The 14,772-nt window shown below is 43.4% G+C and overlaps 1 protein-coding gene across 1 annotated transcript in view; it reads right to left on the reverse strand.

Moving 5' to 3' along the window:
• Positions 1-14,772, reverse strand: part of VWA3B (von Willebrand factor A domain containing 3B) — a 226,645-nt gene that overhangs the window by 113,230 nt on the left and 98,643 nt on the right. The window contains exons 10-13 of the mRNA XM_058428934.1: positions 13,410-13,606; positions 6,522-6,676; positions 1,925-2,063; positions 460-591 (exon numbers count right to left, since the gene is read on the reverse strand). Of these exons, the coding sequence (XP_058284917.1) occupies positions 460-591; positions 1,925-2,063; positions 6,522-6,676; positions 13,410-13,606 (623 nt within the window). The remainder of the gene's footprint in view (positions 1-459; positions 592-1,924; positions 2,064-6,521; positions 6,677-13,409; positions 13,607-14,772) is intronic.

Genomic DNA, 14,772 nt, shown 5'->3' on the forward strand with positions numbered 1-14,772 from the left:
CCTAGCTCTCTTCTTGCATTCAGTCCTAAACACTCAGATTGTACTGTATATTTCCACATGCTCCTTACTTTTGAACAAAGCCCACTGATAAGAATGGCTGCAATATATCTTTTGCAACAATAATGAAATTTCAGAAGAAAACAATCTGAATGTCTAAGTACAAAAAAAACTCTGTTTTGAAATGTGTTTTCATAAGGGGGCTTCAACCTGAGCCAAGGGCAGGACTGGAAATAGAGAACTGTGAATAGATGAGAATAAGAGGCTCATCTAAACCTTATGATATTGACAAAATGAGATTGGATTAATGTGACCACTGCAAGCAAAACAAAAGTCTACATGCTAAGCCACTTCCATCCTGGAAGTGCAAAACACCTCTCAAGAATGTCTGTCCTGTGAATGAACTCAGTACACAGGTGAGAGACTCCTAGGCTGCTTCTCCCAGCTTAGTCTCCATCTTACCTTCATGTCTCTAATCCAGGACTGAGCCTGTTCCAAATTATCTTCATTGACTTCGGCAAGTTGTTCCCGCCAAGCAACTACTTGACCATCAAACTTCACAAAATTAAATTTACTTTTATATTTCAGCTGTTCCTGAAAGAGACAATGATTATTTAGCCATAAAACCACTCAAATGTTAGAAAGGGTTAGGGTAGGCCACAGTTTGATATATTTTAATCACGATGATCTCTATTTTCAGTTCAAGAAGCAAAAAATTATATTCAATAGAGAATATCCTATCTAGTATAAAGGGCATTTAAATAAAATGTATCCAGTTTGTGTGTTAAGACCTTTACAAATGTATATATGATTATATGAATATACATTATATATGTCACATATATGTAAAAGTTTATATATATAATGTGACATTAAACATTGATTTTAATACTAACATTAAGGATATACCAAATAAGCACACCAAATACAATATGCTTGAAGAAAAGAAATCTAAAACAACATCATCATTTCAGTCATTATCTTTTAGGTAAAGCCATTATTCAGTTACAACTTTATTCACTTGCTCATATTTCTCCAGCAGAGCTTTGTTAAATTAAAAAGTGCATTTTGGCTGGGTGCGGTGGCTCACGCCTGTAATCCCAGCACTTTGGGAGGCCGAGGCGGGTGGATCACAAGGTCAGGAGATTGAGACCATCTTGGCTAACACAGCGAAACCCAGTCTCTACTAAAAATACAAAAATTAGCCAGGCGTGATGGCGGGCGCCTGTAGTCCCAGCTACTCGGGAGGCTGAGGCAGGAGAATGACGTGAACCTGGGAGGCGGAGCTTGCAGTGAGCCGGGTTGGCGCCACTGCACTCCAGCGTGGGCAACAGAGCGAGACTCCGTCTCAAAAAAAAAAAAAAAAATGTGCATTTTGTATTTCTCAAACACTCCCCACTATTATTTCTGTGGTTAATGCTTACATCAATACTACGAACTCACAACAGTACTGTGATGCCCTTTGACAGGTGTGGACACTAGGAGTTAGGGCACTTGGGCAACCTGCTTCAGTTCACACAGCTCAGAGGCAGCACAGGCAGAATAAGAACTGGAAGCTTCTAAACAACAGCCTGCACCCCTCCCATGCACCAGGGTACACAGCATCCCTAATAAACATTTGAAATTAAAAGTACTAAGATGAGGAGTTTCTGGAAGACAGAAATCTGTGTATACCACAGATTTCAGAACAGAGAAAATCTGAAACAATGAACATAGCAACTCCCTTAAGCAACTCATGTGTGACAGAAAGAATCCACCAGAGAAAGGGTCTATTTGCAAAAGAGAACCGATGATTCTTTAGCAAAAGGGAGTATTTCTCTGAATTTGGTTTTCTTAGGAATTTTTTAGTGCAACAAGCCCCTATCCACTGCTCAAAACCATCTGATACACAAAACCCCAAATGCATGAACCGACAGTTCCATCTAACCTGTATGAACTGAACGATCTTGTCCTTCACCAAGTCCAGTTTGCTCTTCATTGAGTGAGACGTGTCAATGAGAATGTAGATGCAATCATTATGCAATTTTCCAAAGAGGCTTTGACTCCCATCCTGTAGCCATTTAATCCTAGGCAGGAAGTAGGTTGAAAGTGAATGGTGAGAGCCTGCAGGCAACAAGAGCATCTTCCCAAGAACTTAACGATGCATCTGCAGAGGACAGAGCTGCGCTATGTTGTTGATACCCAATCTTCTGTGACTGGATCATTCGCTTTGAGGGTTTTCTGCAGAAAATCCTACATTTGGGCTTTGAGATGCACTACCCATCATCAAGCCAAGTAAAACAAAACTAAGAAAATCAATATGACAAAAAATAAATCCATTGTGGGTGCCAAAGTCAAAAATAAATTACTTCTTGTCATCTGATATTTTGAGGACCTCAGCTATGACTTCAGACTATTTGTTCCTCTAATCTGGCTGACTGCAGTCAAGCTAGTGAAGCCAGCACATTCCTGAAGCTTCAGTGAAACTTATGGACAGCATCAAGCAGCCCCAGAGCTCTGTAATAACCAAGGCCCAGGTGGCTGTGTGAGAAGGACTGCGTCTGTGGTCCGTGATCAGGTTCCCATCACAGGATGTAGATATATGAAATTCGTAGCCGCAGGCAAGGCCTGGGGGTTGGAGGTAAGGAAAGAGTATGGAAAAAATATTTGAATTGAGTTCAGAGTTCAGCAAAGCCTAAGAAACTAAAATTTGAATGGCAAAATATTGAAAGGACATTACTGCACAGGAGAAAGGGAGAGAGAGCATGCTCCAGAGATCTGCAGAAGGGTGTCCTCGAAATTTTGGCTAAATAATGATCAAGGCATGCATGTGAAGAAACTACTGAAGCCAAGGAAGAAATCACCAAAGGAGTAGGCTGATCGGCCCCTCAGGGCTCACACATGGCTAGGAGTAATTCGTCTACCAGCCAGAGTGGGAAAACCTCCTTAATATATGGGGCAACAAGTAGTGTTCTTGAAAGAGTATTGCCTTGGTAGCAGGACCAAATTAGCCCTGGACTAAAGGCAACCCTAGATCTATTCTAACATAACTGAAAAGCAATTCCTAGAGAACTCAAATTGGTTTCAAGTAACTTGACTGCATCAAGAACATATATAAAAATACAATTAAATCTAGTACCTGACAATGTAAAGTTAAAATGTCTGGCATCCAGTAAAAAATTACCAGGCATACAAAGAAGCAGGAAAATATGATCCATAACCAGAAGAAAAATTGATCAACAGAAACCGATCCCAAAATGACACAGATGATAGAATTAGTGGAAAAGGATATTACACAGCTATTACAAATATAACCCATATGGTCAAAAAGGTAAAGTATAAACAGAATGAGGAGAGAAATGGAAGATATTTAAATAGACCCAAATAAAACTTGTAGAGAGATACAATATCTTAAATTTAAGATATACTGCATGGTATTAATAGTACATTAGACATTAGGAGAAGAAAAGATTAGGGAACAAAAGACAAAGCAAAGGAAACAATTCAAAGTTAAACTCAGAAAAAAGACAAAAGCACTTTCATCAGAGAGAATTAGTGGCCCGTGGAACAATATCAAGGAGTCTAACATATGTGTAATCAAAGTAGAAGAAGGAGAACAGAGGGGAAGGCAGAAAAAATATTTGAAAAAATATGACCAAAATGTTTTAATTTTGATTGAAACAGTGCACCTACAGATCCAAGAAGCTCAAAGAACCCAAGAAGAAGAAAAATAAAGAAAACTACACCCAGGCATATCACAATAAAATTGATAAAATCTAGAGATAAATAAAGAAATTTTAAAAAGCGTCAAAGACATTATGTGTAGAGGAGCAAACAAAAATATGACAGGAGCCTTCTTATCATAAATCATGCAAACCAGGAGACAATGGAGAAGGATTTTCAAAGTACTGAAACACAGAACTGTAAAACCAGAATTCTATGCTTAGCCAACACATCATTCGAAAATAAAGGTAAATTAAAGAGTTTTTCAGACTGAAACAGCTCATTCATCACCAATAGACCTGTACTACCAGAAATATGAATGAAACTTCTTCAGGTGGAAAAAAAATGATACCAAATGGAAATGTGGATGCATACAGAGGAATAAAAAGCAACAGAGATACCAAGTATGTGGTTAAATATAAAATACATCTATTCTAGTTTTTAATCTAATTACAAGACAATTGACTGTTTAGAATGTATTGTGTAATACATGTATAGAAGTGCACTACAATAGAAAGGACGGAAGTGGGAGTGAAAGTTGTGAGATTCCTGTAATATACATGAAGTGATATAATATTATTTATAGGGTGACTAATAAGATAAATATTGTAAATCCTAAATAGCCACACACACACATCAAAACAGAACAAAGAGGTAGAGCTAATAAGACAATAGTGGAGATAAAATGTAATAATAAAAAATACTCAAACAAAATAAGGCAAAAAACGAGTAAAAAGGGAAAAGAAAACAAACAGCAAAATCTTAGATTTAAATCCAATCAAATCAATAATCACATTAAATGTAAATGATCTTAACACTCCAATTAAAAGGCAAAGATATGTTAGGTTGGATTAATAAAACAATGCTCATATATAATTATATATCTCGTGTCTGTAAGAAATCCATTTAAATATAGGATGCAGATAAGTAAAGATGAAATGATAGAAAAAAAGAATAATAAAAAATAATGCAGGGTGGCTAAACTTCTATCAAAGTAAATTTCAGAGCAAGGAATATTACCAGAGATATAAAAGGGACATTTCATAATTACAAAAAAGTTGGTTCATCGAGAGAATATAACAATCTTAAATGTACATGCTACTATTAATAGAGCCTCAAAATACATGAAGAAAAAACAGAACTGAAATGAGAATTAAAGACTACAGTTGGAGATTTCAACACTCTTTTCTCAATAATTTATAGAACAACTAGAGAAAATCAGTAATAATATGGAAGACTTGAACAACACTCTCAACCAACTTGAGCTAATTGCTACCTGTAGTATACTCCACTCAACATAGCCGTATTTTTTTCCCAAAATCTGTACTACAAAACAGGTCCCAATAAAATTATAAGAATTGAATCACACAGTATTTCTCTGTTTACAGTGAAATTAAAACAGAAATCAGTAACAAAAGCTATCAGGAAAATCCACAAATATTTGGGAAGTAAACAACACACTTGCACTGTCACCCAGGCTGAAGTGCAGTAGTGTGATCTGCAAGCTCCGCCTCCCGGGTTCAAGCAATTCTCCTGCCTCAGCCTCCCGAGCGGCTGGGACTACAGGTGCCCGCCACCACGCCCGGCTAATTTTTTGAATTTTTAGTAGAGACAGGGTTTCACTATGTTGGCCAGGCTGGTCTCGAACTCCTGACCTCATGATCCACCCCCCCCCCCCCTTCTGATCATGTTTTCAGAATGACCTGCCCAGCCTAAACAGCACATTTCTAAATAACCCTTTAGTCCAACAAGAAATCCCCCCCCCCCCCCCCCGCCCCTCGGCCTCCAAAGGTGCTGGGATTACAGGCGTGAATCACTGTGCCCAGCCTAAACAGCACATTTCTAAATAACCCTTTAGTCAAAGAAGAAATGATGGAGAAAATTAGAAAATATTCTGAAGTGATTGAAAATGAAATACAATATATCAAAATCTGTGAGAGGCAGCTAAAGAGTACAGAAGAAAGGTATAACACATTGGGCAATACACGTGTGGCCTAGAAAAGAATGTGAGGTATGAAATAGAAGCATTCCTTAGCCTCCTACAGCAATGTGTGACCAGTGTGATAGCTGCACGTTGGCTTGCTGTTTTCAATAAACTGCACTGGCATCAAGGCAGCTGGGATCTGAATCCAAACAACCCCCCTTTTTTTCTTAACAAGGCTATCAGCAAACCATCAGATGGCAACATTGACTTAACAATGTTTGTTGGCACTTTCTCTCAGTTGAGCTTTTACTCGTATATATACACCATGGAGTACTACTAAACCATACAAAAGAATAAAATTCTGTCATTCGCAGCAGTATGGATGAGCCTACAGGACATTATGTTAAGCAAATTAAGTCAGGCACAGAAAGATAAATACCACATGTTCTCATTCACATGTGGGAGCTAAAAATATCTGAGCATATAGAGGTAGTGAGCAGAACTGTATTAGAGGCTGAGAAAGGTAGGGAGAGAGGATAGGGAGGTTGGATAGCGAATACAAAAGTTTAGCTAGATAGGAGGAACAAGCTCGTATTCTGCAGCTCTGGAGGGTCAATATGGTCAGCTATAATTTATGTATATTTTTAAAAAGCTAAATGAGAGAATTTTGAATGTTCACAACATACAGAAATGACGTGTGTTTGAGGTGATGGATATGTGAGTTACCCTGATTTGATCTTTGTACATTGTATACACACACCTAAATATCACTCTGTATCACATAAATAGGTACAATCATTATGTGTCAACTAAAAATAAAAGGGAGGAAAAAAGATCAAGCAGAAGAGAATGTCCAGAGTGAGGAGACCACTTGTAACTTCCTGCAAATAACACCAACCTCCTTCGGATCCGGGCCAGGGCTGTGTGGATTCTCTCACTGTACCACTTGCACTTCTCTTTGGTAATGTTGACGTGGACCAAGCTCCCATCCTTCCAGGGAGCATGGACAAACCTGCTGCAATATTTTGCATGGACTGTCTTCTTGTTGGTCTCCTAAGGAGAGGACAAAGGACAGAAGCCACTCGGAAACTGTCCAAAGAGAAGAGCCTCCAGAGGGCACCTCCGGCTCTGTCGTATTCAAATGGCTCTTAGCACTCCACTCTACCGTCAATCATTCCTTTGTTAGTTCAACCAAATATGTTCCGCTGCCCGCTTCCTATGGAGCCCTGCACTAGGTGTCATGAACATGGGCCAGAAAGATACATGAGATCACATGTGTGCCCCAGAAAAGCTAATGATTCCAGCACAGAGACACCCCGAACCGACACACACACACACACACACACAGAGAGAGAGGGAGAGAGAGAGAGACATAGCAATGCGGAGAATTAGATACTCAATCCCTGGCACTGGGTTGAGACAGTAAGGACCTGGCAAGTCCTGGTAATGAAGAAAGAGCGACAGAGCTTACAGTGGACTAGACAGCCAGGGAGACCATTCTGGAGGAGGTGGGACTGAGCCTCTCAAGAATCCTCTTTTCCCACCAAGAACCCCACTGCACATCTAGCGCCCTCCACCGAGACAGGCAGAGCGAGCCCTCCTCAGTCGACCTCCCTGACTTGGCCCGCAGGCACTCATCTGGTACTCCTCCTCTAGGAGACCTTCTAGATACCAGGAATACAAACACATACAATGACCAAACCCTTGCCTTCATGGAGCTCACAGTGCAGGAGGGGAGCCCAGTAATAAGCAAATCATGACACATCAGGTCAGAGGATGACACATGGAGGAAGGCAAGGAGGAAGAGCAGAGAGCAGAGAAAGAGGGGAGAGACGGGACAAGTTAGAACCTCGCAGGGAAAGTCTCACACAGACATTGAGCTAGGAGAGAAGGCCTGGAGGAACAGAGTGTGGCCATAGTGAGTCCAGGGGGAGGTCAGAGGATGCAGCAAGAGCAAAGGCCTGAGCTGGGAGTCCACCCGGCATGCTTGTCGAATTTTAGGAAGGCCAATATTGCCAAAGGAAAGGGAGAGAGGGAAGAGAGAGTGAGAGAAGCCGGAACACACAAAGAGGAGGGCCAGGGGCAGGTCCCGTAAAGCCTGACAGCTGTCGGAAATGAGCTGGCTTTTGCTCTGAGTGAAAAAGGACTCTTCCCAGGGCTTTCACGAGAGCGGCAACATGTCTGATTTATGGTTTCACAGCTTTACAGTGGTTACTCTGTAAAGCAGACTGGACGGCTGAGGACCAAGGGCAGAAGCAAAGAGCCAGAAGGTCACGGAGTTGCATGGCCCCGGGCAGCCAAGGCCATGGTAAGAAGTGGTCAGATCCTGAATGACAGGCACGTTCTGAAAACAGAACCGACAGCGTTCACCGAGAGATCAGATGTGTGTATGCGAGAAAAGAGAGGAGTCAGGAACCACCCTGAGGTTTTCAGGCCGGGACCTGAAAGGGTGGAGTTGCAATCAATTGATAGGAAGAAGGTTGTGGAAGAGCAGCTTTGAATGAGAAAAATCAAGATTTAGCGTCTGATGTCTCAGGTTCAAGGTGCCTATTAGACATCCAAGTAGCACAACAGTAGTTGGGAGATCAGGGAAGGCCGCGGGGCTAGAGGGGTATATTTTGAAGTCGCCAGGCAGCATGCACAGGGGCTTAAAAGCCATGGGACTGGAGAAGACCACCTGGGAAATGAGTGTAGACAAAGGAGCAATCAGAGCACTGCACCTCGAGGTCCTCCGGCATTGACAGGTTAAGGACTAGGAGAAGTCACAAAGAAGACTGAGAGAGGAACAGCCAGCGAGGTGGGAGGATAACCAGCAGTGTATATTCTGGGAAAAAAAAAAAAAATCAAGGAAGTGACCAACTAGATCAACTTACTAACAGGTCAAGTAAGAAAGAGACTGAGAATGGACCCCTGGATTTAACAATTCAGGGATCCCTGCAAAACGTGGGTTTTGGTGGAGAGGCAGAAGTGGCGGGGGCTTCTGCCTGATGGCAGTGGCTCCCAGGAGCATGGGAGGAGAATTAAAGAAGCAGAGGAAGGAAATGTATACCACCCGACTGAAGAATTGAATTCTCAAAGGAGCAGAGGCATGCGGGCACAGCCAGAGGTACACATGGCATCAAAAAACTTTTTAAGACGGGAGAAATGGCAGAATGTGTGCGTGCTGATGCGAATGATCTGGAAACGCAGGCAATAGGAGCTGTGATATAGAAAGGGAGAATGAATAAACGAGTGGAGAGACAGCCATGTATCTGTGCAGTGAATGGCCTTAGGACAAGGACAATTCAGCCTGGGAGAAATAAAGGTAGATGGCAGACACTGGGGGCTGAGATGTGGAGGCAGAAGCTCATGACATTCCCGTCGACGTTCAGAGCATGGGAAGCAAGCTCACCTGCAGAGTGTGAGTGTAGTCAGTGTGGAGCGGAAGGTGCTGGGTGTTTCAGGAGGAGAGGACAGCCAGCGAGGGGCTAAGTGGACTGCTAGGCAGCACAAAAGATCCACTGACACTAGTGGGCGTGAATTTACAGTGAACCAGGCATTATATCGTGGCTGTTTTTCTCCAGTTTCTGCCAGTACAGTTAACTGCACGGAGATAAGCCAGAAAAGGCGGAAAGTTGGCGTTAGCCAGGGTTAAATCTGGGGCTTTGCCAGGTGAGTGCAATAGTTTAACAGAAGGGAAAAATGGTTGAGGATGCATGGGAGGATAGAGAGGATAGAGAGGCGATGGTAGAAACAGTAACTTTTATATCCTGGTGGAGGAGACAGATGATGGGTGGGAATAGACAGATGGGTGGGAATAGCGCAAGAGAATAAACAACCTACAGATGACTGGTCAGACAGAGGGGCATTTGGAACTGAGGATGTGGGTTATGATTACACAGTTATTTGTAATGATAAGGCCAAGGGCATGCCTAAGGCAGGAGTGGTAGAGATGGAGTTGGGGAGGAAGTCACTGGGGAAGAGAATGTCAAAGAAATGAGAGGTTGGGGTATTGGAAGGGTCCTCCATATGGGACTGAAGTCACTATGAACTAAAGCAGGTGTTAGAGCCAATTAAAGCAGGACAGAAGCCCCGTAATCTTCGAGGACTGACGAGGGTGAGCTCAGTAAGTGACAACCACAAGAGATGTCTCCAGTGACACAGTCTGATGACATGGGAAGAAGGAGAGAGAAGGTCAAGAACCAGAAAAGAGGAGCAAGGAGGCCACCACCCACCCCAGGTCCACAGGTCCAAAGGGAACAGGAGAGAAACCAGCCCCCACTCCAGAGGGCTGCAGGGAGGGCTTCTCAGAGAGGAGCCCCTATAAGCATCCAGTGGGAACGTTTCAGAGGCCTAGAGGTGATCAGGGGTTTGCTGAGGATGTGCCCAGAGGGTAGAGTGGAGGGATTTTAGGAGTCAGAGAGGGGTGGAGTGGGGTCAGAAAAGGGATGTTCAGAGCTGCATGGCAATGAGAATTCCCGAGTCCAGTGGTGACTGGTGAGAACGAGTGGACTGAGTCGACTGCTGGGCAGCACAAAAGATCCACTGACATGAGCGGGCATGAATTTACAGTGAAACCAGGCATTGCATTGTGGCTGTTTTCCTCCAGTTTCTGCCAGTACAGTTAACTGCATGGAGATAAGCCAGAAAAGGCAGAAAGAGGTTGAAGGGCATGATGAGATCTGTCCTATGCTCCCAAGGCAGGCAGAGGTGGACACCTCAGCTGCTCTGCAAGGATGGAAGGAGAAAGGTGTCTTGTCTCTCGTGCTTACCACATCCCCATCACAGGGCATTTCCCAAGTGTTCCTCGTGCACAGCCAAATGGAAAACCATCAGACCATACACCACAGAGAGGCAAGTTCTGTGTCAGGCAGCAGGGTGTCAGAATGGGAAAAGCACAGTGTGAAAGCCCGGTGGACCCAAGTTCAAACCCTGCCTCCATCTGCCACAAGATCAATCTCAAGCGAGTTACCTAACCTCTCGCAGGTCCCGCGACTGTTTTCTCCTGTGTAAACTGAGAGCACAAATGTTTACCTTGTATATAAAGCATAAAAGCATTCCGTAAATGCTCGGTTCTGACTCACAATGTTTGTAGTGCAGAAAAAAGGGAAGGCAACATCTGTGGGGCATCTCCTATGTGCCGGGCACTGTGCTCAGACATGCATTTGTAAATTTGCACTTTACACTACCCATTTCACGAATATGAAGCGTGAAGCTCAAAGAAGTCACATGATTTGTTCAACATCTCATCATCAGTAACTACTAGAAGTAGCATTTATACCTAGAATTTCTTGTTCCATATCCAGTGTGCCTTCCGCCATATTACATGGACTGGTACATAGCAGGGGCTCCATAAATATTTGTTTGAAAAATAGACGAAGAGACAAGAATGGGTTTTTGAACATCAGGCCTGGTTTTGTGCATGAGCTCAAGCAACCGTGCGTGCAGTGTGATTTCAGGGATGCCTGAAATATCAAGTTCTTAGGCTTGGCCTGAAATTCTCTTATTAGAAATGCATGTTTGTCTCCTCCTCCCAATTGTTCATCGTCTTTGAACTGCTACATAATAAGGCCTTTTTAGCCATTCATTTCTGTGTTAACGAGTTTCCTGGGTCTGTTCCTATAAACTAGTTTTTATTGTTAAATATTTAGGAGGTCTTGCCCAGTGGGAGTCTGAGGGAACCCTAAATAATCTACCTATTTCACAGCCTTAGTTTCTTCCTACTTTATACACATCACAATTTTAGGTGCAAATCCAGTTTTAGTATGTAGTCCCCAAGACTAAAAATAAAACTGTCCCTTTCTCATCAGTATTTGTAAAAAAAAAAAAAAAAAAAAAAGTAGCTGTCCTATATATTAATAATTCTCAATCTTTACCATAATATAGTTGACTAGCACAAAAAAATTGAGGTAAAATTCCCTCTTGTAAGTCAAATTATTCAAAGTGGTCCTGTAAAATTTCATTTAAAATTGACAAGCATGAGTTAGGAGATGATCGGTATTAGAGCTAGCTTGAATATACTCCATTGTCATCAGTTTGCAGTAAGCTATGTTCAAATTGATGGGGATTAATATTTTGAAATATCCAGAATCTAATGTATTTTTTATTTTATTTTATTTTGAGACAAAGTCTCCCTCTGCCGCCCAGGCTGGAGTGCAAAGGCACAATCTTGGCTCACTGCAAACTCCACCTCTTGGGTTCTGCCTCAGCCTCCCAAGTAGCTGGGATTACAGGCATGTGCCACCAAGCCTGGCTAATTTTTATATTTTTAGTAGAGACGGGGTTTCACCATGTTGGCCAGGCTGATCACGAACTCCTGACCTCAAGTGATCTGCCCGCCTTGGCCTCCCAAAGTGCTGGGATTACAGACGTAAGCCACCGTGCCTGGCCTATTTTTAAAATGAAAATTTAGTTATGTATGATTTCCTGAACATTACTGAATAATGTCTACAAAATCAGAAAACAGTGCTGGGGGAGGAAACCCACAAATGAGATTTTCCCTGCGCTGTAGCAATTACCCTGCATCCTAGGGTAAGCCAGGAAACAAGTCTTGCATCAATTCTGCATTTTTCTAATTCAGTTTTTATATTTTCCTCCTTGCAGTTTGTCATAAATGCACAGCAGTGAGGGGGCAAGAACATAACATGGTGTGGCTGGCATAGTCCCGAAGGACAGTGCCCTTTCCATGGAGGGCATGGAGGGCTCAGTGGCCGGCCAGCCTAATAACAAGTGGCAACAAGACTGAAGTTCACCTCTGCTGGAGTTACAATATCTCGGTAATAACCTTGACATTGAATTGGAGCCTTCAAGAATACATGAGGTGACACTGTATTTGAGGGGGGCCTCGATTTTCTTTCCCAGGTGTCTCCTCTGGGCTGCGGTCACCCGCCTGTCACCTGCCTGTCTGCCCGGGGCTTGCATTTTAGGTTCACTTCACAGCATGTACCTGGAACTTTGCCACCTCCTGAAAGAGCCTGCCTTTGGTTTTGCAAATCTGCCATGTTCATTTTATCCTGATTTCTATTTCATATTGGGGCACTTCTTAGTCTTTCCATGCTTCTAAACCTTTGACACCTCGTCTTCTGGTTCCTGTTCTACACCTCTCTGCTTCTCAAGGTGTGGCCCCTGGACCAGCAGCGTTAGTATCATCTGGGGGTTGTTATGGATGCAAATTCTTGAGCAGCATTTCGGACCTACTGACTCATATGCATGATGCTGGAGTTTAGGCAGCACTGCTGTCGAGCACTGTCCTTCATTGAGAGCCAGAGTCGGGCACTAGGAGAAGCTGTATTCCTACAACACCCACAATAGAACTGCAGCTTTCAAAGTTTTTAATGGCTATAGCCCTTTGGAGAATCTGATTCTGTATTTGCTGGGATTGCACTGTATGCTGGCTGCTAGTCACTGGAATAATGAGGATACAAGAGGACCACAGAAACACCTGCTGCGCTGGGCATACTCACCAGCAATTTCTCTTTTCCATTCAATATGGGGGAACAAAGGGCTTCTCTATTTGCATAATGTTGAATAATTCTGAAACTCATAATGCCTGATTTCTCCAAGCCCAGCCCTTGGCTTATGCATAACTCACTGATGTCTAGCACTCATTCCCAGCCTTGATCTCCACTCCCACAGATGCCCTTTGGAGAAGGGTGAGGAGGGAAACAGAGGAACCCTCTTCTTCACAGAAACCCAAGCTGGTTTCTCTCCCTGCTGCCCCTTGCCCGCCTTCTGACCCGAGGGAGGCCTCACCCACCCAGGACTTGAGGGGAGGCCCCAGCCCCTCCCAGGAGTGCACTTCACCTACCGCACTGGTCTGTACGGATTCATTCTCTGGTTTGGCTTTTATATCCACAACCCCATCAGCGTGGCGGAAAGAGCAGTCAGCAAGGACATCATACAAGGATAGCTTCTGGGCCTTCAAGCCATATTTCTGCAGCCATGTCTTAGAGTCCCAGGTGTCTTCTGGATTCGATGCAATCTCAACAGAGGTTGTTTCTGACTCTGTAGAATCACAGCTTGTCAGCCATTCGTACTGCATGAGCCATTCATATTACACCCCCAACTTAATATTGACCAACTTGGAATGTGTTCTTTATTAGAACACAAAGCCCATGTTTCATTTCAGAAAACAGCTTTCCAAAGCAGGACTGGCAAAGAATTATTAGGCTTTTAATGGCAAAAACTGCAATTACTTTTGCACCAACCTAATAATTCAAAAGACTGCAAAGCAGGGTTACTTTTTATTTCACTTCCACCTCTACCTAAGTTGACTGGCCCCATGCCTGGGTGAAAGTGACCAGTAGACCAAGGCTGTGTGTCAGGCGCCATGTATGTGTAAGGATGGAGTCAGAAGCTCTGGCTTCAAGTCCTGGCTCCATCACCTTCTAGCAAGTTGCTCAAACTTGGGTGAGTCACTCCACTTGACCTCTCTGAGCTTAGGCAGTATTCTTCACCTGTAGCTAGAAGACAGTATTTGCTTGGCCTTCCTAGGTAAACTGCAGCAATCCAGTGAGAAAAGTTATATGAGGCCAGGCCTGGTGGCTCACGCCAATAATCCCAGCACTTTGGGAGGCCAAGGCAGGTAGATCACCTGAGGTCAGGAGTTTGAAACCAGCCTGGCCAACATGGCGAAACCGCATCTCTACTAAAAATACAAAAATTAGCCAGGTGTGGTGGCAGGTGTCTGTAATCCCAACTACTTGGGAGGCTGAGGCAGAATTGCTTCAATCTGGGAGGCGGAGGTTGCAGTGAGCCGAGAATGCACCACTGTGCTCCAGCCTGGGCAAGAGAGCAAGACTCCATCAAAAAAGAGGAAAGAATGAAAGAAAGAAAGAGAGAGAGAAGGAAGGAAGGAAGGAAGGAAGGAAGGAAGGAAGGAAAGAGAGAGAGGGAGGGAGGGAGGAGAGAGAAGAAAGAGAAAGAAAGAAAGAGGGAGAGAGAAAGGAGGGAGGGAAGAAGGAGAGAGGGAGGAGAAAGAAAGAAAAAGAAAGAAAGGGTGGGAGGAAGGAATGAGAGAGAGAAGAAAGAAAGAAAGAGAAAGAGAAAGGGAGGAAGGGAGGAAGGAGAGAGAGAGAAGAAAGAAAGAAAAAGAAAGAGAGACAAGGAGGGAGGGAGGAAGGAGAGAGAGAAGAAAGAAAGAAAGAAAGAAAGAAAGAAAGAAAGAAAGA

This window comes from Hylobates moloch, unplaced genomic scaffold (assembly GCF_009828535.3).
Source record: "Hylobates moloch isolate HMO894 unplaced genomic scaffold, HMol_V3 SCAFFOLD_15, whole genome shotgun sequence".
NCBI classification, from domain to species: domain Eukaryota; kingdom Metazoa; phylum Chordata; class Mammalia; order Primates; family Hylobatidae; genus Hylobates; species Hylobates moloch.